This window comes from Lepidochelys kempii, chromosome 13, assembly GCF_965140285.1.
Source record: "Lepidochelys kempii isolate rLepKem1 chromosome 13, rLepKem1.hap1, whole genome shotgun sequence".
In the NCBI taxonomy this organism is placed as follows: Eukaryota; Metazoa; Chordata; order Testudines; family Cheloniidae; genus Lepidochelys; species Lepidochelys kempii.
The window spans coordinates 29,915,668-29,943,270 of NC_136392.1; the positions used below are offsets into that span (position 1 = coordinate 29,915,668).

General features: G+C 55.6%; 1 protein-coding gene across 7 annotated transcripts in view; it reads right to left on the reverse strand.

Moving 5' to 3' along the window:
- The window catches only part of MTCL2 (microtubule crosslinking factor 2), an 88,215-nt gene that overhangs the window by 38,254 nt on the left and 22,358 nt on the right, over positions 1-27,603 (reverse strand). For 6 of the 7 annotated variants that reach the window (XM_073309936.2, XM_073309939.2, XM_073309937.2 and 3 more), the window contains exons 3-5: positions 19,724-19,882; positions 8,550-8,612; positions 1,310-2,563 (exon numbers count right to left, since the gene is read on the reverse strand). In XM_073309936.2, the coding sequence (XP_073166037.2) occupies positions 1,310-2,563; positions 8,550-8,612; positions 19,724-19,882 (1,476 nt within the window). The remainder of the gene's footprint in view (positions 1-1,309; positions 2,564-8,549; positions 8,613-19,723; positions 19,883-27,603) is intronic. The other variant, XM_073309938.2, reaches the window with a different exon arrangement.

Sequence of the window (27,603 nt, forward strand, 5' to 3'; positions counted from 1 at the left end):
CAATGTGGAAAACAAAAGGAAACACAGGATGAGGAGACACGTGGGCTGGATTGTTTGGGGTGGGGGAGAGAGAGAGAGAGGGGAAAAATATGCAAACCCCAGTTATGGTGCCATGCAGTGACTGGTGGGGTGGGGGCTCGGGCTGGGTTGGACTAAAACCCAGCAGCATGCAGGAAAATAGAACTCTGAACAAATGAGAGTGTGCTTCGGAAAGGGGCACTGCCACCTGGCCACGTCTGGAAATCTGCTCCCTCTTCAGAGCCCGGAGCCCTCTACCCTCCCCTGGCAGTCTGCAAATTCTCAGCTATGGTGCCCCTCCTCCTGCTGCACGTGGGCTGGGCTGGGCGATGTGGAGCTCGGGGTGGGGGCGAGGGAGGCGAGGGGGAGCGTGCTGGCTGGTTTGGGGAACAGCGTGAACCCAGGGTTTTTGGCACATTCCCAGCAGGACAGATTTTGGATGGTGGTGGCCAAGGGTCTATGCCGTGAGGAGATGGTGCTGCTGGAGACGCTCCTCAAGGGGAGCGCCGCCATGCATCTCGACGGGACTGCGTGCTTTGGGACAAGCTGCATCCTGTTGCTCCAGCAGCATGGAGGGGCTGCTCCCCAGGGACAAGAGGACATGCTCAGAGTCTTACTGAAATTTGCCTTTCAGATCTTCACTCTGGAGTCTCTTGCTCATGGGCTCTCTCTGCAGCACTTAGCAAAGGGGCTGGGAAGTTCTCTCCCAAAGAATGGCTGTTAAGTGGGGTGTCACCGGGATCCTGGAGACCCAGGACAGCACCCCTTGCCCTCTCTCCCATGCACTGTGCCGATTTCACATGAGCCTCCTGCCTCACTTAGATGGGGTCTGAGCTCACTTGGGGATGTTTCACCATGACGGGAATCTGGCATCAGACCGGGCAGCTATTGCTGGGTCTGCAGAACAGTGCAGTCACCTGGGATGGACCCTGGGCATGCTGAGGTAGGACTGTACTTGAGAGCCCTTCACCTGTGGCTGGGGACAGGCTCCGTGTCAGCCAGCCCACGCCCCAAGAGTTCTGAAGTGACGATGACCCAAAACAGTGTTCCTCTGCCTGCCCCATCTCCAGGGCTCCACCTTCCCCCTACGCACACTCTGTTAGAGCAGAGTCCTATCTTGTCTGTGGGTTCATTACCATGCAGTGAGTTGTTAGTTTGTCATTCACTCTAGAGAGGCACAAGGGAGGTTACATTATAGGTGGGGTTTGTTTTGTTAAAGCAGGAGAAACAGCACGGCAAATAAAGCAACCACCACTGCACGGGAACGGCAATGCCATGGAAAACACCCTACCTGGAAGTCAGAGCTGTGCTCTTTGCGCAGTGCTCCTTTGGGAGAGTCCTGGGCGCCACAGCTGGGCAGGAAGGCGAAAGGGTCCATCTGCTCTTTCCAGCAGTCCCCAATGTGATCCACCTTCCTCATGAAGGAGCTCAGCTCCTGCTGCAGGACGCGGAGCCTCACAAAGATCATGTTGATCAGCTTGGAGTCACTGGTGCTTTCACTGTTGTTATCCACCGGCTCGCTCAGCACCAGGTCCATGCAGTCATTGTCCAGACACACCTTCAGGCTGGGGGTGAAGCCATTGGAGTCCGAAATCAAGACATCGATGGCTTTGCTGACAAGTGCGGCCTGGTCCCGGATGCCGAGCAGAATCTCCAAGTCCTTGGATTTGAACAGCTGGGTGGGGCTGTTATCCTGAGACTTCCCATTGCCGTTGCCAGGCCCTCTCTCAGGACGGTCCTTGGCATCATTCTCTCCTCCAACGGGCACCTCTCTCCAGAGAGGGGTCGGGATGCAGTCCGCAGAGTCACCAGCCTCAGCGTCGGTCTCCATCATCGGCCTCGTGGTCTGGCAGGAGGCCAGGTCACAGCGCTGCAGGTTAGAGAGCAGCACGCGGTTCTCGTACTGCAGCTTCTTCACCTTGCCGCTGAGCTCGCTGATCTGCACCTTGGCTGTGGCCAGCTCCTCTTGGGATGGCTCGCTAATCACCGAGCAGCTGTCCTCTGACAGGGTGATGTCCAGGTCATGGTCCGACTTGTACTTGTTCAGCTCATTCATGAGGAGCTTGTTTTGGTCTTCCAGCTCCATCAGCGACCTCCTCAGTAGCTCTGCCTCCTCTTCCACGAACTGCAGGTGTCGCCTCAGCTCCACCTGGCTCTCCCCAGAGTCCCCACAGCTGGTGGAGGAGAAAGCAAACCGGATATCCTGCCCCATCAGCTCTCTGTCGCCTTGTCCCTTCATGTCATCCATCTCTGCCCTCAGCCCACGGTTTTCAACCTCGAGCTCCACGATCCTCCGACTCAGGATGTTGGCTTCTTCCTCAACGAGCTTCAGATGGGCCTTCAGTTCTGCTTCTCGCGAATGAGGGGAGTCCGCCAGCTCCTCTATGGACAGAGAGCTCTCCAAGTCCCCGTACAAGGAGTGATATTTCACCAGCTCCTCCTTCATGCTGTCGTTCTCCTTGGCTAACTTTGTTAGTTTCTTGCACATCAGAGCCGACTCTTCTTTCGCAAAATGCAGTTGACACTTTAGGTCTGCGCTGTCCTCCTAGGGGCCAAAATGGCAAAGGCATTAGAAAACAGGCTGCTTCTGGTTAAAAATGAGAGTCACAGACCACGCAGGACCATTGTGATCATCTAGTCTGACCCCTGTACAACACAGGCCAGAGAATGTCCCTCAAATAATTCCCAGGACAGAGCGTTTTAATACCTATTGTTTGCAGCTCTACAAAGTTCAAGTAGTCAACCTGCCTATTTGTAATTTATTAACATACACCTGAGCCAAAGCACGAGGCCAGGAGCACAAGACATGGCTTCATATGGACTGCAGTTTATTGAGAATTAATGGGCCTACCTCAACGGTTTCATTGCCTCAGTTACACTGGGCACGTGAGAAGTCCAGGAGCTCATGTCACGAAGTGGAGCTGCGCTCTCAAACCTATGGGCAGAATTTGGCCCTTGAAGTTGGGAATTAATTTGGGACACTGACATGGAGAAAAACCAAGTGAACTGGCCCACAGCAGACATTCTGTCATTGTCAAAAAACTGTCCCTCAGGTCTGCAGAGTGACAGTTCCTACAGGCCCTACCAAACCTCAGATACCTGGAAATACGGCTCCATGGAATTGTGGCAAACACAGGAAAAGGGTACCCAGGGAGCTGGAAAGCAGCTAATCACACAGGAGATGGGCCCCAACTGGTCTGAACTGACAGGGAGGAATTCACACCCCTGAAGCTCCATGGCACTGAAACGATGTTCACACTTCACTCTAACCGGGCCAATAAAATAGAGCTACATGTTGTTTCAGCAGCGTGGGGAACAAGCTGTCAGACTCCATGTGGAAGAATAAAAACCACAAGCAGGTTTCCTCCTGAAAGCCTGGCATTGCTGTGCAAGTGCAGCAGTGTTTTGAATTAGTTCAGATTGCTACAAATCCCCCCTCTGGGCTCCCTTCTGCTGCCCAGCCAACAGGAGTCAATTGTTTCAAAACAGAGCAGCTCAGCCTCCCATTCGCTCCCTCCCCTGGGCACATCACTCCACCCAGCCTGCTGTGTGCTCGCTGTACTTGGACTGAGCGCGCAGGGCACAGAGATGCTCTGTGTGCTCTCGGACAGTGCTGCACACATCCCCGCGGACGTTAGCAGCAGCAAACACAGATCTCATTTGTCTAAGGGCTGGAAACGTCAAAGGGACATTTTCAAAATGAGCTGGGCCTTTTGCTGTACAGCTCCCAACGGCCACTGAAACAGTCCCACCCACATCCTGACACAACGGCTGAAGTAGCTGGCCCTTTATGCCACAACTTTGTTGCATGAGCATAGATGGGGAAACTCTGATAGGTCCCATCCGCCCCCTTTCCCCCAAGGACCAAAACTGGGCTGCTCCTCTCAGCACCGCTCTCTGGTACTTTGTCCATGGGGCAGCGGGGAGGCCCCCAGGTCCCTGGGGAGACTATTCCCCACCCTCAGGAAGGTTTCCTGTCGTTCCCTTTGCAGGAATTCACTCCACTGCTCCGAGAGCTGCCCCATGGCTGACAATGGCGTAGAGGGCCAGCGCTGATCTGATACAGATTCTAGGTGTCTGTCAAGTCAGCCTTCCAAAGCAGCTTGGGAGAGCCCCTTCCCCTCCTCACGCCAAGAGACGGAGACACACAGAGGAGCAGGGTGCTCCCTGCGAAATGCCAAGTACATGTCTTGTGGGGAGGGGACATCAGATGCCTGAGGGGCTAGAGAGACTTCCACTCTGCGACTTCCATCTCAAAACCCAGCAGTAAATACTAAGCCAGAAAGATGGGATGAAGCCATTGCATGTGGAATACAGGGAAAGCTGGACCTGTTCCACGTCCGGAGAGACAGCCGAGGGGAAAATCTCAGCTCTGCTGTTCATTACCATCAGTCTTTCAAAAGCCAAGCCATTAGGAATTTGGAGATTTCTTTCCTGGACTCCCCAAGTGCGTTAGGGATTTTCTGCTCCACGAATATGACCTCATGCAAAGGGTCCGTTGGTTGTAAATCTCATTGAACGCATTTCATTTCCTGTTTTCAGGGCTGGGAGAAAGCATGTTCCTGGGAAAACTCTGCACACTGGTGACGAATCCCTCCCACTGAGTGCCCTGTGAAGCAGTCAAGATCTTTTTTCCAGATGGCTAATACAGTTTGAAAATTCAAATTCAACAGCTACGCCTGAGCCTGCATCACCCTCAGATGAGCAGTAGCTATTAACTCTGCAAACTTCCCAGGCTGCTTTATGAAATCCCAGAGTTTTTTACTGCAGCCTCGTTCAGAGTGTAAAGGTGGGTGCCTGCTCCCAAGCTAGGGCGCAAACCCCTGCTTGACAGAGCAGTGGGCATGATGGCCTCATGTTATCCTTCCGCCTCACTCAGAACATTCCGCAAGAGCTCACCAGCCGATTTCACATCAGTGGAAAAATGGTGTACTGCGAAGGACAGGATATAGCCCTTACTATACCCTATGAGGGCCAAATTTTCAAGTGTTGAGCACCCTCAGTTGGAGGCAGATTTCCAGGAGAGGTTTCCATTTGGGCACTTAAATAAAAGCAAGACTTTCAAAACCCACACCTCCCTGCAGCTCCCATAGGGACACTCCCGGTCAGATTTTCAAAAGATCTCAGCGCCCAAGATGTGGTACCCTTTTAAAATCTGCCCCTTGCTCAGGTGCCTGAATGGGAGTTCAGATCTTGAGAAAATTCAAGTCTTAGTGTTGAAGATCAACACACCCAAACTGCCAAACCACTGGCCTGGAACCATCAGACCCCTAGAAGTGATGGTGAATGGTGCTCTCTGAACACTCAGATGACAGACGGAAGCCCACCTATAGCAGTCTGTCTGATTTCCACCTACCACCCTTTTAATTTGAACAGAGTCACATTTCATACTACACCAGTCAGATGTGAGCAGGATGTGGCCCCAGGAACTCTCTAAATCAGCGATCAATCATGAATCAAAGCCGTCACTGGCGATAGCTCACAGCACACAAGTAGCAGTGCTGAGAGTTACCCATGAACAGCGCTCCCTCCCGCAGAAACAAGCAAGTGAGGAAACGAACGCAGCTAAGGGTAGGCAGAAGGACGCCATCTCTCTAGGTGTTCCTGCTGCACTCGTCACGGCCTACATCAGTCGCATCACGGGAAGGGACTAGTCTTGCTGAGAAATTGCTGGACTTTCCAGTTTTACCCACAGTGCTGAGACAGGGACAGTCATAACTCACATGAGGCAGAGCCTCAAGTCCCCCAGACCCATTTGCGCAGTAGCATGGACAGCCTAATCCCTTTGCCCACCCTTGCACACCAGCATACTGCTCACACCCTAGGGATTTCTGAAGAATCTGGGGGTCCATCTCCTGAGCTCACCCAGCTTTGCAGCAGCCATGGGGTCTTTCTTGGCTCCATGAAGACGACAGCCTGAGAAACATGAGGTTTATGTCCTGTGGTTTGGAGTTGTGTTGTGTTTGTTCCCTCTGCCCCTTGTGGTATCTCATTAGGAGGGAGTGGGGATGGTTTTGTATTTCAGTCTCAACAATGTCTTGTAAGAATGTTTTTGATGTTCTCAAAGGCCTGAACATCTCCCACTAAGAGGGACAAAGATGGCAGAGGGGACAGCGTTTCCAAGTGCAGCTCAAACGTGCAAACTGGTGCACCTGACCATTAACCACAGTGCCCAACACATGTACAGACGTGTGCTCTGGGGAACATCCAGTTGTCTTGACCAAGCTCCTCCACTGATGAAATATGGGAGGATGGAAGAAAAGCCACAAATGAAAGGACAAAGAAACCAGCAGAAACAGACCCCCATTCTTCAGCGTGTCCCCTCCACCAAAGAGATCTGCTAAGACACAAACACCCTGCAAAGGGAAAACACAGACTGCTTTCTGGTCAATGATTTCAGAACCACCACCAAGTGTGTCACGGTGGGTAGCGGATTATCAGATTTATCATCACTGCGCAGGTATGGGGGTGAGACAAACTCTCAGGAGACATGGACCTTTCCCTAAGTCTGCAGGGAAGATATACCTGCTATTCCAGTGAATACTTTGTACGTGTGTGTGAATCTGTGTGCATGCCCTCCACGGTATGCCCCCACGTACAATGGCAGGCCAGATCCTCAGCCGGTGGAAATCAGCTCAACTGATGTCAGTGTAGCTATGCTGATTTATACCAACTGAGGACATCTGTGTGCGCAAATCCTGGAAGACCAATTTTATCCTCACTGCAGATTTAAGCAGGGCCATAAATTTAACCCTGCAATGCAATGAGTTGGAATTTCCTCTAACACTCATTCTGCTGCAGCAGACTCATGTTATCTGGGGGGAGGGATAGCTCAGTGGTTTGAGCATTGGCCTGCTAAACCCAGGGTTGTGAGTTCAATCCTTAAGGGGGCCATTTAGGAGATCTGGGGCAGAAATTGGGGATTGGTCCTACTTTGAGCAGGGGGTTGGTTGGACTACATGAGGTCCCTTCCAATTCTGATATTCTATGATTCTATTTCCTTTGTATCATTGTATTGTTCTAATGAACCCCCTTGGCATTGCTGCCAGTGTCTTGAGTTACATGTAATTCAGATATTCCACTGTTATTCAGGATTAACTAATGCAGCTCATGAACTCAACATCAAGCATTTGGATGCTGGAGACAAACCAGAGCAATGAATGATGAAGACTCTACCGGTCAGTCCTTTCCTACCTCTAAAATGCTGACATCAGCCTTTGAGAGAGGCTTTTAAGAACAATAAACTGCTTTCATTTCTGCAGTGACAACACCAACTCTGAACCTGCGCACCGCGGTCAGGTTATTAGAGAGTCAAAGCCACTGAACACACCAGTCACTGAGAGACGAAATCCTTCCACCAGTGGAGAGAGCCCATATCTGCTGCGTGTCCAGTGTCCTGCACAAGGCAGGGATACAGAGTGCATGATGTTCGGGAAGTTTACAAGGCGAGACTGTTGGACAGAGGCACCTCAGCTGCATCCACTAAACCGTCTGAGCAAGATGGATACCTGAGCATGCCCGTGTGCAATGGCCCGTGCTGCAGAGGCAGGTGTGAATGGGACACACACAATCACCCAATAGCCAGGGCACAGCACCCTCTCTGCAGGCTGAACTTTGGCTCGGATTTTTAAATATCTCAGAGTGTCAAAACTGCCCAAGTGGTGCTGGGATCACTGTTCTAGCCAGGCACGGTGCTCTCTCCACCAGGCACACGGGAACAGGACGTGGAACTGGAAGGGACCTCATGGGTCATCAGGTCCAGTCCCCTGCTATTGCAGGCAACCCCGTCATGCAATCCCCATCCATCCCATGCAGCTAGGCCCAGAGCCAAGGTCTAAAGCAAGGGCACTTAGCTATGTACTGGGTCTGAGTAGTTTTCTGGTTAACGAATCCTCGTTACCCCAGTGGAGTCTGGACTGTTCTGAGCCCCACCCCATTTCTTCAGGCTTGACTCTCCAGCTGTGTCATAAGTATCCTCCCTCCAGCCAAGGAGACCTGGCTGAGATTCCTTACAGAGCACATCACTCAGTATGCCATATGCTCATCCGCCTCCCCACCCAGCCACGTGGGGGTGAGAGCATGAACTCTGTAGCACTCCCTAGAAAAGCGACCGTTAGCATCCCAGGTAGGACCACTGCAGGGGCATTTGCTCCATTTGCTCCTCAGCCATTGGATGTTCTCCAGAGGAGAGCCCCAGCTAACCCCCAGAGAAAGTCAGCTACGTGGCTCTTTGCAGCACCAGCATTGTTCCATGGCTGAGCAGGCTGGCCAACCCACTTAGCACTTCTGGTTCCAGGCCTCAGGAGCTACGTTCCAAACCCTTTATTAGAAACCCTTCACCCTAACCATTCCCCAGGGGCCACTCGACTCATCAGGGCCACGCAAATTAAGACATGACTCTTCCATGTGCACAGTTTTACTGCTATGCCAGGACTGGCGACCTGCAGGGTGAGCATGGCTCTTTGAGTTCTACAACGCCATGGATAGTCAACATGGCCCCAGGAGGGCCTGACTGGCTACGGTCTGGGTACCTGGACTGACGGCTTCTTTTCAGTCTTCCCCACAGAACGAGATCCCCTTTTCTTCAACGAATTCTGGAAAGAGATGAGAGAAGGGTTATGCAGAGTCGTTTGCACACTGCAATGCATTTGTGAATTCGGTTATTTAATATCAAGCAGCCACTTGCACCAAGAGACTGCTCTATCGGCCGTGGGCCCCACCCTGAGCTAGAACCCTGCCGTTTGCTGCCAGCTTCGGTTATGGGCTGCTGAACGCAGAAAACAAACCCCAAAATGTGAACTTTGACCTTTTTGCCACCTAGGTCAATCTAACCATTTGCAAAAACAATACCAATGCCTGCCAACTGCATTATGGGTAAGGCTATGTTTATGTCACGAAGGTCATCCTGACATTCTCTGCTTCAGCCCGAGGGGCTGAGGGATCAGAGCTGGCAGCTAGCAGGGCCCCGGGAGGGTTCCAGCGATAGGCAACAGCCTCCTCAGGGTTTCAGCGATGGGCGACAGCCTCGCGCAAGGGAAGGGCGGCTCCTTGGGTGAGTGGCTGGGTGTGTCCTGTTTTCTCTTTGGGAAATACGGTCACCCTGCAGCTCCCAGCCGCCGTGTGTGGAGGGAGACCCCCCCTCCCCTGCAGCTTCCAGCTGCCGCGGGCAGTGGGGGTACCCCGCAGTGGCAGAGGACACCATGGAGCCGCAGCAGCAGAAGTCAGGGACAGGTCACAGCTTCCATGAATTTTGTTTATTGCCCGTGACCTGTCAGTGACTTTTACTAAAAATAACCATGACAAAATCTTAACCTTAATTATGGAGGCACATTGCTGCCGCCTAGGAGAAATCCCATCACAACATGGTCCCCAGCTTGATTGAATGGACTTTGGCCAAGGATGTAGTTAAAGGGGAGGGAAGGTGCAGCACATCTACCAATGTGATATACGCCATCATGTGCCAGCAATGCCCCTCTGCCATGTACACTGGCCAAACCGGACAGTCTCTACGCACAAGAATAAATGGACACAAATCTGACATCAGGAATCGTAACATTCAAAAACCGGTAGGAGAACACTTCAACCTCTCTGGCCACTCAGTAACAGATTTTAAGGGTGGCAATTTTGCAGCAGAAAAGCTTAAAAAACAGACTCCAAGGAGAAACTGTTGAGCTTGAATTAATATGCAAACTAGATCCCATTAACTTGGGTTTGAATAGAGACTGGGAGTGGCTGGGTCATTACACACATTGAATCTATTTCCCCATGTTAAGTATCCTCACACCTTCTTGTCAACTGTCTAAATGGGCCATCTTGATTATCACTACAAACGTTTTTTTCTCCTGCTGATAATAGCTCATCTTAACTAATTAGCCTCTGACAGTTTGTATGGCAACTTCCAACTTATCTGTATGTATATATATTTCTTCTTACTATATGTTCCATTCTATGCATACGATGAAGTGGGCTGTAACCCACGAAAGCTTATGTTCTAATAAATTTGTTAGTCTCTACGGTGCCACAAGTCCTCCTGTTCTTTTTGAGGATACAGAGTAACATGGCTGCTACTCTGAAATCTGATTCCCCTGAAGGGGGCTGCTGGCAGCTCGTTTAATAGCTTGCATTCCCAGCCTCCGGCTGCGGATGGAAGAGCACCAAGTTACCGAGCCAATCCCCAGTGAAGCAGGGAAGTGCTGTCACAGTGAGGGTCTGCCATGGACTAGAGCGGCACAGCTGGGGCTGGAGGCCAGCAGCCCTGATTCGCAGCTCCCAGTTCTACCCACTAGGCCATGCTGCCGCCCCAGGGTTTCTAGGGGCACCCTGTACCCCACGGGGAGCAGAAGCACACAAGAGAAGCTTCTGCTCCTACTACCCCTCTTTTGGTGATAAAGGACAGCTCGGCCTGGCACTTCTCAGCAGCACAGTATGTAAAGCGGACACCAGCACAAACCTGGCTTCTGATCATCACACTTGGAAAACTTCCACATGTACAGGAATCCTGTTGCAGGCCTTCTGGAGCCACCCGCTTCGGCCCGTCTCCCTGCAGTTCTAACACCCTGGAGGGAAGTCACTCTATCATGAGCTGCCCTGGGCTCTGTAAACCACAGATCCAGAGACAGCTGCCCAGACAAATGCTGGGTGCAGACAGTGTGACGGATGCAGCTGGGCCAGACCTATTGATGACTGTGGAGATCAGGCCCGAGGCCTCGTACTGGTGATGGAAGTGGGTTGGAAGCTGGTGGAGAAATCGGCGCAAAGGGGACCTGTGCTCACAACAGACTGCTCCGTGAGGGGGCTGGCTCCCTAAGGAATGAGACGCTGACAGCTTCAGGGCGGGGCCAGAGAGTGAACAAACCCTGTGAGGTGGTTTGCAGGGCTACTTGACACAATACTGTAACTAAGCACATCGGGAGGGGCTGCATGGTGGTCTGTGCAAAGCCGTGACCTGCACCACCCACCAAGAATGTCGCAATTGCCCGTGCGGTTCCAGCATCAGCATCCAGAGTAGCAATAATGACCTTGGCCCAGGGCATTTCCTGGGGCTTCACAACCAGTGGCAGTCCTCTGTTGCACCTTAGACCAGCAGCTCCTGCCAGCCAGTCATGCACCTACACTCCCGGCTTCAGTCATTCCAGTTCCAGGCCAGACTTCCTGGATTGGCGGCCCAGTTTTAGTCTTGATCACGATTTGCATGGAAACAGCATCTTTATTTCTTAACTGCTCCCCCAGCTCCAGCCTGACATCACCGGCCAAAGACAGAGTCTGTCCAGGTCCTTACAGCGCTCCCATGGCTAGCATGCATGACAGCACCAGAGCGCGATTTTTTAAACAGAGTCCAGGAACCCACAGCAGTCTGAGGGCAGATGTCAGAGGAAGCAAGCTCAACAAAGCACTTCTCTCTTCCTACCTGCATCCCCTCAGGCTTGCCCTGGGTTCAGCAGCTTAGCTGACCTCCGCCAGGCACTGAGTGAGCGGGGAGATGGGGCTGAGCAGGCACTTCAATCCAGGCTGCATCACCACAGGCCTTCCCCAGATTTAGGGCAACATGAGGAAGAGGATGGAGCTGGAAGGGACGGCTCAGAGCACTCATGTCTGTTGCTTAGATGCCCATAACACCACTCTGGGTTTGCTGCGAGAGCGACGACCTGAGCCAGTTCAGGGTGTTTCTGTTGATCTGTGCAGGGACTTAGAGGTGGGATCGGACTGTTTACTGATCAAAGGCATCCACTGCAGCAGAGGCCCAATGTCACGAGGATGGAGGCACCTGTACCTGCCCACCAGACTAACAGGTGCTGTCTCTGTCTCATTCCCTGGGCTGGAGCCTGATGCAGTAGGGTCCAGCTACTTGGCCAACAGGAGGAACTGGACCCTGCTCATTTATTAGCTTCTCTATCAGCTTGTTCAGGAGCGTGAGGCCTGACAAGGCAGCACTGCCCAGTCATTCCCTGGAGCAAGGGTTTTGTTAGTTCTGAGCAGACTCCTGACTGCCTGGGGCAGCATGGCAGATTCCTCTGCTCAGGTGAGGTGCCCAGGTCGGGGACCATCTCTCAGGTGGGGTCCTAGAGTTCTTTATTCTTTCCCCATCTAAAAGGGCAGATGCAGGTGGTGCCCAGGTGGTGCCCAGGTGGTGCCACTGGCCCAGGAGAGGAGCAGCTTTGCTGCTAGAATCCTTTTCCAATGGCTGCAGGAACAGAATTTCTTTTACCTGCTAATTCATGTGGGCTCAGCAGGATTCCTGGGGGTGGGAGGTAAGGAGGAGTGTTTTGGCTTTGAGGAGAGAGCATTATTCATTGCTCTGCAGCCACTATAAAACAGATTAGATCTCTGTCCCCAAGGTTGCAGCTCTATTTTACTTGCCCCAGGCAAAAGGTGAAGCACTCCTGCAGGGCTCAGAGGTCGAGTTTCCCAGGAAGCCTCTAAAACCCCTGTCCTCCCAGCTGCCTGGCTCCGGCCCATCCAGTCCCCACAGCCGTCACCTCGGCCTCCTGGAAATCCCAGTGTAAGACTGCCAGCCACTGCAGGAGGTGACAGGTTGAGGGAATGTAGACGCTCTTGGGCTTCTCTGCCAGGGAGCAGCCCACAAATCACATCAGCACACCAATGTGTCAGCTCCCCTTTACACTACACATATTGGCCCATGAATCCTAGATTTATCAGTGCTGGGGACAGAGCGACTCTAGGGAAAGGCCAATGCCCACAGCTCATTGGAATCCAGCTTCTGCCTCTGGTCCCTTACACAGCATGGAAAGGACAGAGGCGTAGAGCAGCCGAATGCTGCAGACATGAAGATGGGCTTTGGGGAACAGCTGATTGAGAGCTGTATGAGATTTTAACACCCGCTTTCAGTCCCACAGCCTGCTCCAGCTGCAGGCCTCCTAGGAAACCAAACGGATTGCAGGCTCACGTGGTCTCCTCCCTCCCCGGGGCAGCATGGAGCTGGCAGGCCCAAGCACTTGCTGATACAAAATGTAGGGAGTTTGTTACAGATGTCCCTCCTATATCTCTACTAAAAATGCAACTGCCCCAGCCACCACCACATTGTCCACAGCATGATGCCACTGAGCCTGGAGCTATCACACTCCCCCTGCTAGATGAGACAGGACAGGGCTCGAGCCTAGGACTGGGGCCATCCAGGCTCAATTTCCTGCTCTGCCTCCGACTTCCTGTGTGCCCTTAGGCATGCCCCTTAGCCTCCTGGGGCCTCAGTTCCCATCTGTGCAGGGGGTGGGGTCATCACAGGCCTGCCCTGCCTCCCGGAGGTGTGAAGATAAATGCGTGGGAGATGGTGAGGGGCTCAGATACTGTGGGGAGGGGCAGTAAGTACCTCAGATAAACAGGAGAGACTCAGACTGGGCAGCCAGTTCCAGGCAGGACCCTCCCAGCCAAGCTGCCTGACCTGACTTTCTGCACCATCCAGCAGGGAGTGTTTGGGCAGCAGACCGTGAATTCAGGGAAGGGACAAATGACCCAGATGACCCTCCAAGACCACAGCAAGTGCTCCTCACCGGCCGGCCTCTTCCTCGCTACCCCACATGGGGCAGCAGAACTGAAACCTGTTCCACCAGCAGGCGTTGTACAGCGGGTTTCGTTCTGGCCACATGCACAGCAGCCTGGCCGGCTGGTCAGGCCAATCCAGCAGGGCAGCAAACCTGCAGGCTAGCTCCGGTTCTCCACTCAGTAGCCAGGAGGCCTCAGGTACAGAGGGTGAGGCGGGGCACTCAATGACGAATCTTCCCAGAGATGCCCCGCACTCATCTCCTACCCCCAGCAGCTCGGACAACCCAGCTTCCAAGCACGCAGCACCTGGGGTTCTGACCTCCCCGCCCGGGGCTGCAGCTTTGGGCCGTGCTGCCCCCAAGAAGAGTTAAGAACCCCCCCCCACACACACACACACGCCTGCTGGGCTAGTGCTCACTCCCTAGGCAGGACCCAAGAACAGCCTGGCAGGTCAGCTGGGGAGCAGGTGCCGTGACCTGGAGGAGTCAGAGCTGGGATGGAGAGAGAAGAGGGGACCTGGGTGGGGGTGGCTCGAGGAAGGGAGAAAGGTCAGCTAGGGAAGGAGGCTGTGGGGGGAGTCAGATAAGCAGGCAGGAAGTGGGGGATGCCTGGGGGAAGGGGCTGCTCCCCACACACTCAGAGCAAAGAGGACCTGCTGCCTGCCCAGAGACACTGCGTGTGGGGAGAGTGGGCCTGCGCCCGACGGGTGAGAAGGCTGCTGGGGCCCCGCCTGGGGAAAGTGCCATGGGCAAGGCAGGGGCTGCTGGAGAAGGGAGCAACTGGGTGGAGCAGAGAGTGGTGGGATATGGCAGAGCCCCCAGAGGTTGGGATACATTTCAGGTAAGCGGCAAAACACGCATGTGCTTATCTGAGTGAGACCCAAGTTTCTCCATCTGTGCACCCACAGACTTGGGGGCTGGCCCAGCCCAGGCTCCGTGCACACCAGTGCTTGCTGCTGGTAGGGTCAGCTCCAAAAATACCCTAGCCCTGGAAGCACCAATGCTTCGCTCTGCCTAAAACCCACCTGTGACTCACCAGCTCCGAGCAGGGGAGTGAGGGAGGTGGGGCGAATATCCCTTTCTCGTGGCCATGCCCTTCCCACTTCCCTCACCAGCTGGGGGTGGGTCTGGCAGGCGAGCAAGGTAAGCTTAGCAGCTGCCATTTGGCAAGCCGGGCAGGAGGCAAGCCAGAAAGGAGGAAGGTGCAGCCATGGGGGGTGATGACCAGCAGGGCGCGTAGCCAAGGGCACCATGGCGGATTTTCAATGTGTTGTGGCAAAGCACGAGCAGGAAGAGGAGCGAGGGCCCGGGTGGGCAGGGGGAGCCTGCGGGACAAGAACCCTCATCGCCATTGTTTAACGTGCAGGGCAGCAGACAGGATACAGAACCACGGCAAACCCTGCCCCCGCGAGCCCCCCCACATAGTGTGGTGGTGAAGAGAAGAGCGTGCAGCGGCCTTGGAGGCTCATGATCATCAGCCCTTCGCCAAGCAGATTGTGCGGGGAGCCTCACACGCAGCAGCAGTTCCCCATCTTGGAGGGTGCAGAGCGAGGTCCCAGGCATGCACCGTGCACCTGGGCTGCTCCTGCATTCTCTGCACATTACCTCCTTCCTTCCCACCAATTTTCACAGCTCTTTTCAAAGCTGAATTTGATTCTTGTTTTCCAGCCACTGCCGCCTGCTCCTGATGTGGAGACCCGGGGGGAAGAGAAGCCACACTGACTCGAGGGGGACAAATTTCGTGCTACTTTAGTGGGTCTTGAGAAACCCTCCACTGTGAGCCACCACGTCTCCTGCTCCTGCGAGATGCAGGCATTTCCCCTCGCCCGGGCGGAGCAGCCCAGCTGCCTACTCAACCCTGCAGTCCCAGCAAGTGTTTGGTGAACAGCCCTGCCAGCCACACTACTGAGCAGGGATGCTGCAGTAGAGCAGGGCCCCGTGGATGCTGCCCTCAACACGTGCTGCACCAGAAATATTCACAAGCTGGTGCTGGGACCCGGCAGCCGAAGACTGCAGCTGAGCAGTGCAAGCCGCTGGCTGTGCCAAGGTGCTGAGATCTAAGCCACTCCTATCAAGGACATGCCCGTTGTCAGGGCTGCTGCTGCTGCTGGGAATCCCCCATGCAGTGAGCAAACCCTCCCAAAGGAGCAGGGCCACACCACGCTTACATCTCTCCCCCTTCTCTCCCTCAGAAGCAAAATGCTCTTGTGACACCAGCATGACTCTGGAACGGGGCTGGACCCGGCTGTCCCACCCCGAGGCCAGAAAAGTGGCTGGGTAACGGCCGGAGAGGGCGTCCCTGAGCCTGCGATATCAGCACCACAGTCCCGTCAGCCTCTGGCGCTGGGGTCATGGTGTCAGCGCGGCCAGGCCGCCGGGCACCCCTCCAGCACTACGGGCTGGCAGCAGGACTGTGATTGCTGGGCAATGCTGGGTTCAGATTAACACGTCAGTCCTGCTGTGCCGAGCTGCGCCATGTGGCTCCGCTGGCGTCAGGACCTGGTCCTGTCTCATCCCCCTCCTGCCACCAAAGGACTCAGGCGCTCTGGGAGATGCAGCCCTGGGAGGGGAGAAGATGCATGGAGCCACAGGTGTCGCGTTGCATGCGCTGGGTGATTAATTGGCCTTCCCAGCATTTATCCAATTATGGGAGACGCCTCTTCCGGCTGCAGAAATAATCAGCCTCTAATCCCCTTAGGGGCAAGCCTGTCCCTGTGCTGAGCCGTGGAGAGGGGCTTGTTTGTATTGCTACTAACCAGCTTGGCTGCTGCGCTGCCAAGATGCACCTCAGCACAGGAGGAAGAGGCGGCTGAGGGCTGTTAACTCACTTGTTCAGAAACCCTAATTAGAAAACCAAATGAATCACTGAAGCTGCTAATGAGGAGCTGGGACCTTGCTGGCCTCGGGGTATCCACTGCATGAGCATGCCAGCCCAGCTCCTTTGCTGAGCCACCTCAGATAGCACCTCAGCCCAGAGAAGCACCATGGTTTGGACACAGTCCAAGAACAGCAGGCTAAATAAGTTAGCAGCCAAGCGTGAGTATCCCAGAGGATGCCTGCTGGAGTCAGGACCTGACCTGACCCCACCTGCAGTTCAGGTCTAAGCCACTGAAAATACACAGCTCCCAACTGAGAAGAGATTTCGGCCCCCGCTCATCACACACCTCTGAAGTGCAGAGTCCTGAGAGCTGGCACAAGGGATGGTTCTCCCCAGCCCAGAGGGGACCCTTGCAACCCTCTGTAAAGGAGGCAAGAGAGTCTGGCTTTAGCTAAGATACCTGCAGTGGGCAAGGGGTGTGTGGGGGTGTCTCTCTCTCTCTCTCTCACACCCTCCCTATAGATTTGTCTCTGGCACACCTGCAAGCTTTCAGATGCATAAAAACAGTTTCTAGTCATGCTGACGCCTCCAGGAAACTGCACATTTGCCTCTGAGATGACAATATTCTGTGCTTATGTACTGCTTCCTCTCTCAAGCCCCTTCCCCAGGAGGGTCAGCATTAGCAACTCCATTTCACAGATGGGAAACTGAGATAATGAGGGGGAAGCAACTTGCCCAAGGCCACAAAGCAAGTCAGCTACAGAGAAGAGAGCACAAGCCATGTCTGACTTCAAGCCCACTACTCCATCAGATCACAACTGCCCTTGAGACAGCCCTGAGGATCCCAGATCCAGGCAGATCCAACTCCCTAGCAAAGCTAAGGAGCTGCATCTTCCTGTCTGTAGCCTGTCAGGAACCCTGTGGAGATTAACAAGAGGGACTTCAAACACCAGTGCATGGCGCTGGCCTTTCCTCCCACCTGCCCCATCCATGCACAGCTGCTCAGAATAAGAAATGAAAGGCTGAGGCAGGAGGACAAACCCAGCTGGGCTGCATCGAGACTGGCAAAGAGACGCAGCGACACGAAGCCAAGCTGCCTAGCAGAGGAGGCAGGAAGGCGTTTCCAGCGAGGAGGAGGAACTGACCAGACAGAGGGCGTGGAGCTGCGATACCAAACCGAGAGAGACCATGCGAATGAGGGAGAACTCTCCAGATGCAGCTCTCCTCTGTGCAGCGCTGAAAGCCTGGACAGGGCACTGCCATTCCTGTGGGGGCGATTCTGCATTGGCACTAACCGCCTGGGATTGCAGGGGCCACCCTCGCCCCTGAACGAGGAGCACTAGACACGACACCCTGGAGCTGCATGTTCTGGCACCTCTCAGCGAGACCCTGAGTGCAGGCAACATGCAAACCTTAATCCCTGGCCACAGCTAGACATCAATAACTCTCGGTCTGCTCACATTGCGGCTTTCTCTGCCTCTGGGTATCAGGCCATAGAATCCCCTGCAGTTCTGCTCCAGCCGCTTTCCTTTGCTAGTTCGTGCTCTCCGGCTGCACACAAGCTAATCTCATGCCCATTAGTACCGTCTGCTCACGGTTGGGCAGCACTCTGGCTGGGGAGCCATGCTCAAGGGAACGCTGAGCCAAACGTGCATTGGAGAGCAAGGACAGACAGTAGGCAGCTCAAGAAGAGCCGCTGCTCTGAATCAGCCCCAGCCCTGTACACAGAGCAGCTGGACAGGGTTTGCTAACAGGGTTTGCAAGTGTGAGATTAGTTCCCAGCTGCTCGCATGACATGTAAGCAAAGTCCGCTCTTGGCCTGCAAGGACAAGGGCCATGGAAAGGGATCTGCACAGGAGGGAGCCAGGCAGGGCAGGAGGGTTACTGCACAACACAAGGGTGCGTGGCTAGCTGGCTCCCCAGAGGGGCTGGCCTGGGCCAGCAGTGCAGGGAATGGCACTGGGGTGAGCATGGAACCAAGGCCCCAGCATGGTGCTGGGGTGCTGTGCTGCGAGAGGCACGGTCAGCAGAGGTGCCCGGTGCCGAGTCAGGCCGACGATCCTGCTGTCTGCGCTGAATGTCAGTCAGGGTAATTCCATCCTGCTTACCTGGACCCCCCCACACATACACATATATTCAGTGACTCCCCTTGCTCCTGCCCTGAACTATGCTTACTGGCGTTACTGTCAGAGCCCAGAGCATGGCAGGGAGAGCGGGCCCTGCAGGAGGGAGAAGCAAGTCAGCTCTCAATGCTCCTCTCTGGCCTGCCCCGCAGCCGCCTCCCCTAGACAGCCCCCGGGGTCCTGCAGCCAGCCCCAGCTCCCTGGCTGAAGGCAGGGGCTCAGGATACAACCCAGACGATGCATGCTGGAGAGAGGCTATTCTGGGAGGCTGCAGGACCAGCAGTGCCCTCCCAGCCCCACGAGGCAGGGCATGTCGCTGCTGCTGACTGGGGCGTGCATGCTGCTGTGAGGCAGACACATGGGGGGAGAGGCAAGGGCAGCACTGGACTTGAGGAGGGAGGGGGGACTCTATGCCCAGAGTGACCCCAGACCCGGGCTGCTGCCAGGAGCCAGCTCCCCGCCATGGCACATGCATGCTATCCGTCACCCCCCACATGCACTAGTTGCCCGGTGCATGCATAGACCCTCCCTCTGCGGCTCAGTCACACACACCTCAGGCTGGACCAGAACCAAGGGTGCCCCAGGGAAAGCCGGCTGACATTTCTAGGCTCAGGAGGGGCTGGTTTCCTCCCTCTCAGGGACCCCATTCATATGCTGGGAAAGTGTCACAGTCCCTTCCACCAGCAAACAAACGCACCCCCTGAGGGACGTCTTCTGCAGCTCCTGGGCCTCCCACCCTGGCCCCACTCACCAACCGTCACAGGAGGGCGGAACAGTATTTATTAGTCCATGTCTATGGAGAGCGTCCACATAGGCAGTCAAAGCCGCTGCTGTCGAATCAGAGAGCTGGAGGCACACGGGTCAGCCCCTGCTGCTAAGGCCTCCCTGAACCGTGGCGAAGTAAATCCCAGCAGGGCTAGTGTCTAGTAGGGATGGAACGGAGATCTCACAAGCAACTTAGCGGAGGCCCTAGGCCATTGAGGCTCACAGAGAGGAGACAGGCACTGCCCAGAGCTTGCAAACCGGGGGAAAGGTTATAAATATTTTGATGGCAAAGCAGCTTTCATTTAAATGAGGAGAGCAGAGAGGCCAGTGGATTCCCAAGGTGCAAGGAGACAGGAAGCCTTCTACAGGCAGAGAGCCTGTAGCCACTAACCACTAACAGCTGGGCTGGCTTCCTGGTACACCAGGGACACATAAAACACCCCCCACCCCCACACAGCAGGGTGCATACATGCTCCCTCCCCCATGCACCCCAGCCCTCTCACCTCACGCAGTTTGTCCATCTCGTTCTGCAGCACCTGCTTGGCCAGCTCTGTCTCGATCAGCCTCTGGCGCAGGTCTTCATTCTCCTCCTCCAGCTTGATCCTCTTCTTCTCCACCACCTCCAGCTCGTTGTGGAGCCGCACAGAGACGTCCTTGGCCACCTGCAAACAGGGCAGGGCCACGTTCAGGCTGAGGCTCATAAGAAAGAGCAGGTGCAGCGTCTCTAACGCCCGTATGAAAGCAGTGCTCAGAGGGGCAGGCAGGACCGGGGCCCATCATGCGGGGTGCTCTACAAGCACACAAGGACCCAGACACTGCCACAAAGGGCAGCCCAGGCTAGAGGGCGCTAATATTTCCCTGTGGCTTGCAATAGCTTCTCCATCCATGTAGACTGGGGATTTTAGAAACAACATGCAAACAGTAGCCACAGTTTATATAGGGCCTAAAATTTGCGATGAGCAGTAGTAACTAGCCAGCAAGCAGCAGTTCTCAGAGCTGGGCTGCTATGCCCTCCCCTAAGCAGGTGGGAAGCCTGCCCGCTGAGCCCTCTCTGAGCTAGGGGGTTTGCTGCTCTCACTGAGGCCCTTCGTTCTCTCCTGCATGGACACAGACTCTGACCCAGCCTCCCGAGAGGACAAACCGTCTTTGCAGCTGTGCATTACCCGCCCTGCTGTACTGGTGGCCTGGCCGTGCTGGTGCAGCCCCAGGAAACAGGAGCTAGTCCGGGATTGCTACTCGAACCGCTTCAAACCCCAGCTCCACTGAGAACGGAGGAGGGAACAACTGACACCAGCAAGAGACATTTATTGTCACTCGTGCACAGCAGGGAGTGCAAATTACAGGGGCCCGAAGTGCAGCAGCTGACGTCCCCGGTGCCCGCAGGAAGCCCCAGTCCCCAGGCTGGATCCCCCGTGTGGCATGGGGCAGGAGCCAGCACTGATCGTTCAATGGAAACATTGGTCCAACCAAGCGGAGAGCTCAGACACGGGGAAGAGCGCGTCACGGCCAGAGTAAAAATGGCCATGGGGGAGCCTGCAACTGCTGACATAGCAGGGGGCATCTGGCACAGCTCCACTGTACTGGCCACAGCTCCTGGAGGAAGAAGAGTCACTAAAGTGTCAGTGGGTGACTCAGAAAGACACTGACAGCTACGGAGATCTCTGCAAACAGGTCACATTCCTGCAATGGGTCTGCCAAGCCAGAGTGCTTGGGCTGCCAGAAGGGCCCGAGGCAAAGGCAGACCCGAGCCCCAGGCGAGGCCAGCTGAATGGATTTAAATCAACTGATCATGGGTTTTAAACACAACTATATCCGTCACACCAGATGGGCTCAGTCTCCTTTGCCGGGTTCCTGCTAGTCCCCCAGGGCTAGATGTCTGTATCTATGACAGGCTTCAGAGTAACAGCCGTGTGGGGAGGGGGGGGAGGAGGAGAGAAAACCTGGATTTGTGCTGGAAATGGCCCAACTTGATTATCATACACATTGTAAGGAGAGCGATCACTTTAGATAAGCTATTACCAGCAGGAGAGTGGGGTGGGGGGGAGGTATTTTTTCATGCTTTGTGTGTATAAAAAGATCTTCTACACTTTCCACAGTATGCATCCGATGAAGTGAGCTGTAGCTCACGAAAGCTTATGCTCAAATAAATTGGTTAATCTCTAAGGTGCCACAAGTCCTCCTTTTCTTATTGTATCTATGACCTTTTTTCTATAAACGAAGCACCGAATGGGGTCACAGCCTAATTACCCACCGCTCACAAACCCACGCCTGCCAATCCCGGTGATGGGTTTTGTCTCCTGGAGTACCACCCGGGCCCTGGGAAGGGACACTGCGACCGGGTAGCACCAGGATGTGCCCTCCCCAGCAGTTAGGAGGAGGTTAGCTCTGGGCCAGGATAACACCGCAGTCCTTGTGCAATCTGCCAGAGATCAGTACATTTAATCCTGGGTGGGGGCAGTTGGCACAGGCACACGTTGCCATCGCACTAAGCCGATGAGGGGGAAACCATGCCCACCACGTGGGGAGCGCCTCCCAGATTCCAGCAGATCGGAGAGAGAGACAGACAAGGCTCTGATGGCAACACACATGCTAATAACCCACATGAGCTTCACACGCTTGTCTCTCTGCTGGAGGGCGTAGGGTGGCTGAGAGCACCAGAGAAGGGGATTTATACCTGGGGGTCCTTCCTGTGCCGGGCAGCCAAGCCCTTTTCTCCAGGGCACCCATGGCAGTGGGGGACGTCAGAGAACCACTGCGCATTCCTATACCACCATTTCGATTTGCTTCTGGCTCTTCCTTGGGCCAGCTGCTCCCCAAGCCAGGAGCCCTCCTCCAGGTGATTCCATCTCACCTCCACTCTGAGTCAGGCCTGCACCGCCCCAAAGGCTGGTAAAGCCTTTTCCTTCGATCCCAGGGGGTCACGGAGTCCCCGGGCAATGCTCTGAAACTGCTCCCTATGAAGCCAGTCAGGACTCTGGGGGAGCCTCCTCTCTGTGAGCAGACTGTCTCCAGGGCAAAAAGCTCACACAAATTCCACCTTCCTGGGTCTGACCTCGGAGCATTCAGCATCCTCTGCCCCTCCGTGCACTTCCCATAGCGAGTCCGCCCAGGCGGGGTCCTGGAGAAGCCAGAGGGTCCTGCACCCCAACTTCACAGTCAGACATGACTCTTAGCCCGCCGGGAACACAGAAGGTTTATTAGAAGACAGGAACACAGTCTAAAACAGAGCTTGTAGGTACAGAGAACAGGACCCCTCAGCTGGGTCCATTTTGGGGGGCAGTGAGCCAGAAAACCACATCTGCACTTCACTCCACATCCCCTGCCAGCCCCAACTGGCCCACTCTCCACCCCCCTGCTCCTCTGGGCTTTGTCCCTTTCCCCGGGACAGGAGGTCACCTGATTCCTTTGTTCTCCAACCTCTTTAGCTATCACCTTGCAGGGGGGGGAAGGGCCCAGGCCATCAGTTGCCAGGAGACAGTGTGTCCAGCCATTTATGTACACTGGCCCTTTGCTCTGCAACAATTACACCCCCTTATCCCACCACCTAGAGACTTAAGAAATGCATAGGGGAAACTGAGGCATCCCTACAGTATTCAGAGGAAACATTAAGAACAGTCCCACTTCATCACACAGGGCACCACCCTCAGCCAGTGGCTGTGTCAGAAATGGGGGTAGCTGCAGTGCAGAGAGGGAACAAACGGGCGGGCGGCATCTCCAGGCCAGGCCAGGCCAGCATGGGAACCTGCAACACAACAGCTGCAAAGGCTGGGGGAGGTACAGGATGTCCCAAGGCAGCCCTGACTGACAGGTTGGACAGCGGGGAGGGGAGGGGGGCGGGGGAGAGTGTGTGTGTGTGTGTGTGAAGACCCACAACTGCCCAGTGCACAGCTGAGGGGCCAGGAGAAGGAGATGCCCCTTGTTTAACCTTCCGCAGTTATTTGTGCAACACCCCAGCGTAGACTGGTCTCTGGGAACCGGCAAGCAAGCTGTGAGGGCACTGCTGCATGGCAGACAGCGCCCAAGGAATGCAGGCATGGCTGTGGGCCTCCATGGGGAAGGCAGCTTTGATGAGCAAAGTGCTTAATTCCTGTGCGTGGGAACACGGCCAAGAGGCAGCTGCTGGGAGTCGAGGGCAGGAGGTGTAGGGACAATACAGACTGACACACACATTGGAGCAATCGCTCCCAGCTCCTGCTCCCAGGACAGAGCCAGCCCATGAAGCCAGGCACCCTGTCTCGCCATTCACCTCCCTGCTGCGAGACTCATGGCAAGGGAACAAGAGGATGCAGCCAATGCCTGAGACACTGATCCCCACTCTTGGACCCCGACCTCCAAAGCAAAGCCAAGCCTTCCACCCTCAGAACACAAGTGTCAGCATCCGGACTCATCTCCAAGGCAGAGCAAGTAGGCAGTGTCAGCTAGGGTGTGCAGAACCTGGGGGAGACAGGGCCCCCCCTCACGGCCCTGAGATACAGCAAGCTGATTTGACAGGCCTGAAAACCCAGGCCTTGGCCAGCTGCAGAACTGGGCCTCAGCCCTGCTGCTCTGGGGGCTGCAGTCTGACAACACCCACAGTAACACTAGACAGCACCACTTGTCACACTGCCTGCGGGTGCCTGCCACCCAGTCCCCTGGGGCAGCTTCCGGAAGCCATGGCTTCTGGGAGATTTTGAAAGCACTTCCAGGAGTCCAGGGAATTGTGGGACAAGAGATCAAATTCCCCTAATCCCTGTGGCATTGGTCACGTTTCCTAACCCTGGTCTCAAGACAGAGGCCAGGGTGTGTCATGCAGATCCACAGGGGCTCAGGCGCTCTCTAGGGCACTCAACCCAGCACCCAATCAACTGCACAGGGGACGTGGGAAGGCGACTGCCACTGGCTGCAGCGACACTGTCTGGCAGCACTGCTCAAGGGAGCTGGGAGCATGAAGCCAGGGTTGCTGTGCATCAGAGGAGCAGTGCAGGGGACCCAGGAGAGGAACAGCACGGGGGCAGCAGGAACATAAACCCATACATTTGGGTACACTGATTGCAGGGAGCAGAGTTCTGTTCTATAGGCTCTCGCAGGGTTTGTCCCCAGCAGGTGTGGGCAGCAAGAGACTCGCTTTTAAATACACACTCAGACTTTTCCTCATAATTACAGGCCAGTTAGCGCCGGATGCTGGGGAGGAGCCGCCATCAGTCACTTGTGGCATGTTTCTTTTCCAGGATCAGCCACTCTCTGATGCCTGGGGCACTTGGCAACCCAACCCCTCCTTTGTATAAGGGCCCTTGTTTGGCTCAAACTCAGACTTTGCTCAGCTTCCTAACGCGAGGATGGAAAAGCGCTTCATGCCACAGGATGGCCAAGTGCTAATCTAAGCCGCGCAGCTGCGATGCCTGCTTTTACGGGAGCCAGCGGGGGGAGGGGAAGGTGCCGCCTGGGCTCTGGCTGTGCAAGAGAGATTACAGAGCCAGGGCATGGAGACTTCCTCCTCCGTGTGCACAGCAGGGCAGGGAGGGGAAGCCAGGCCCTGCCCAGCTGCTGCAGCGACCTTCCTCTTCTGCCCCTCAGTGACTCTGCAGTGTGAACTCTAGGAGCCAACTGGCTCCCCCCAGACCCCCCTGCCTTAGTCCTACATCTACTGATTGGCCCTGGGAGGGAGCAAGGCCAGGCCAGGCCCTCTGCCTGCGGAGCGAACAGCATTGGAATGGGCCCAGAGAAGAGAAAGGGAGGGGCGATGGTGTCCAGCAAGCTGCTAGGAGCAGGATCCCTACTGTCACTGTCAGCACTGAAGACCACACGCTGGCAAAGGCAGGCCAGGGCCTTGCCCACTAACCCTGCCAAGCTGTACTGAGTAGCACAAAGACAGCAGGGGGACCACAGCATCTCTGACTCCAGAGAGGGGAGTGATACAGCCCTTTGGGGATCAGCAGATGGTGCAGAAAGGAAGGGTTCAGGGCCAAGCTTGGTGGAGGGGCCTGGTTCCAGCTCCAACTCCTCGCAGGGTTGCTGATTTGGAGGCCTGGGTTCTCTGGGCGACTTGGTTTGCAGGGGATCTGAAGCTGGGAACAGGGGCGCAGACTGTCAGGTGAGAGTCAGTAAAGACTGTTAACAATCCGATGCTTCCTGCACCCCAGCAGCTGCCTGCTCCCCTCGTTATCTGCAATCCAGAGGCTGTAGAGACCCCCACGCTCCTGCTGTAGAGCCTAAGGGTACAGCTATACTCCAGCGCCTCCAGCTGCACCGCTATGGCACTGCTGTTGCCTATATCAAAGGGCTTTTTCCATCGCTGTAGTTAATGCACCCCCACCCCCTGAGAGGAGGTAGCTAGGTCGGCAAGAATCCATCTGTTGACCTAGCTGCATCTACACCGGGCGACCTAGCTACGTAGCACAGGGTGCAGAATTTCCCCCCATCCCTGAGCGATCTAGCCAGGCCAATGTAATATTTACCTTTAGATCAAGCCTTAGGGTTTAAAAGTTTCTACGTGTGATGGTTGTAAAGGTCACCTTCCAATGGCGAACAGCGTTTGGCTAATCTATGGTCACCTTCCCAGTGGTCCTGGGAATCAGCTCAATCAGCCAACACTTCTCTGTTTCACTGCTGACCACTTCAGCGGGAACACCTGGCAAACGTGCCTGTCTGTTGGTCTTGGATGCAGTGATAGTTACTGAGGAGTGGAGAGCAACCAGCTGAGGGGTGCTAGGAATTAAAGCCCCACAAAATTCAGATCACTTCTGCTCTACCCAGCTCTGTAAACGAGTATTCAGTGACGCCAGCTGCAATCAACAAAGGCTCAGCTCTGCCAGCGTGGCTGAGACATGTGGTGGGAGCCAGGACCCCCCAGCTTTGGCTCCACAAGGGCTTCACCTGGGGCTGGGGAAAAGGGGGAGCCTCTTGTCAGGAAGGCTGAGGCCTCTGTCCTAGCCAGGCTCCAGGTCACTGAGCATAGCCAGCCCCACCACAATGGGGCGAGCTGCATCTCGGAGTGACACTCCCCTGGGAGACCTACAGGCTACAGCTCTGCAGCTGGAACAATTCCCACACACTCAGCAAGGGTCAGGAAAAGCTGAAGCTTCATGGCTTGCCCAGCTGTACCAAGCCAGCCCTCTCTCCTCCCTCTCCCTCCCATCCTCTCTCCACCCCCTCCATCCTGTTGTCCTTTCTCCCTCCCCCCAGCTCCTTTCCCTTACCTCTTCCCCACTTCTGTCCCTTGCCCCCTTGAGGCTTGTGCTATTCCCAGTGTCACTATGGCCCCATCCAACTCCTATCCCTTCAGCTAGGGAAGCTCTAGCAGAAGTCCTGAGGCTGGGACCGGGCCACAGAGGGCACAAGATGACACAGCCGTCCATCCGGCAGCATGGGTGCTGTCGTGCCGAGCCCGCACCATCCCCAGGAAGCAGCGGAGACAGCTGCCTGGGACAGTCATTAGCTAGCCCAGACCCTCAGCCAGCTCCTGGGTACAGCTCGCCCTTCCAGGTCCCTTCAGCTGCTCAGCTCCGGGATTCGAAGCAGCACTGGTGGGAGAGCAAACCCCTGCCCGGGAGGCCAGGAGCCCTGGACCCACACATCAGGCTGGAGTGGCACAAGCAAAGGGGCATTCGAGGGGAACAACAGAGGGAAGCGTGACTCCTCCAGCTGTGCCCTCCCGTGTCCCTCCTTTCCACGGAGAAAGAGGCTGCCAAGGGAGAGGGGAGCCCAGAAATCTCAACCCAAGGCTCCACCGTGCAGAGGAGGGAAGGGGGACGCAGGGCTACAGGGTCACAGTATTGGTCCCCTTCTGATAAGGGGGAGGAGCAGGACCTTACAGACTACCTGCAATGTGAGATGACCCCAGCGGCCCCTGGGACTGGCCAGTTCAACCCCTCACAGCCAGCCAGCATGGAGGGGGCAAAGCCAACCCCCCGCCGCCCATCCACTGCCCCTCCCCTCACACTGCTTGAGCCAGAGAGAAGCCCACCGCTCCAAAGGGCCCACTCCTCTGCACAGCCCCAGGGAAAGCAGGACAGCAGCTTCCACAGACCAGCAACTGCCACAGGGCCTTCCTCTCACCCCGGCAGCGTGGGGGGCGGGGGACGACCTCCACACCCAGCTGCCTTCAGAGCCACAGCAGCAGGGTCCCCTCCCCCAGCCACCCAAAGAGCAGCAGCGGGCCCTCGCCTGGGGCAGCCTGCCCTAGTGTACACCTCTGGCGGCACGTGGTACCACCCGCCCCAGAGCCAGACCCCACACACAGGCCTACGGTGCCTGGTGGCTGACGCAGCCCAGGGCATTCAGCTGCAATGGCTCCGTTATGGTCACTATGGTTACGCCTACGCTGCGGTCAGGAGGCGTGACGTAGCACGGGCAGGCACCGGAGCTAGCGCGGATCCAGCTCACTCCAAGCACGCCGGGGCACCGC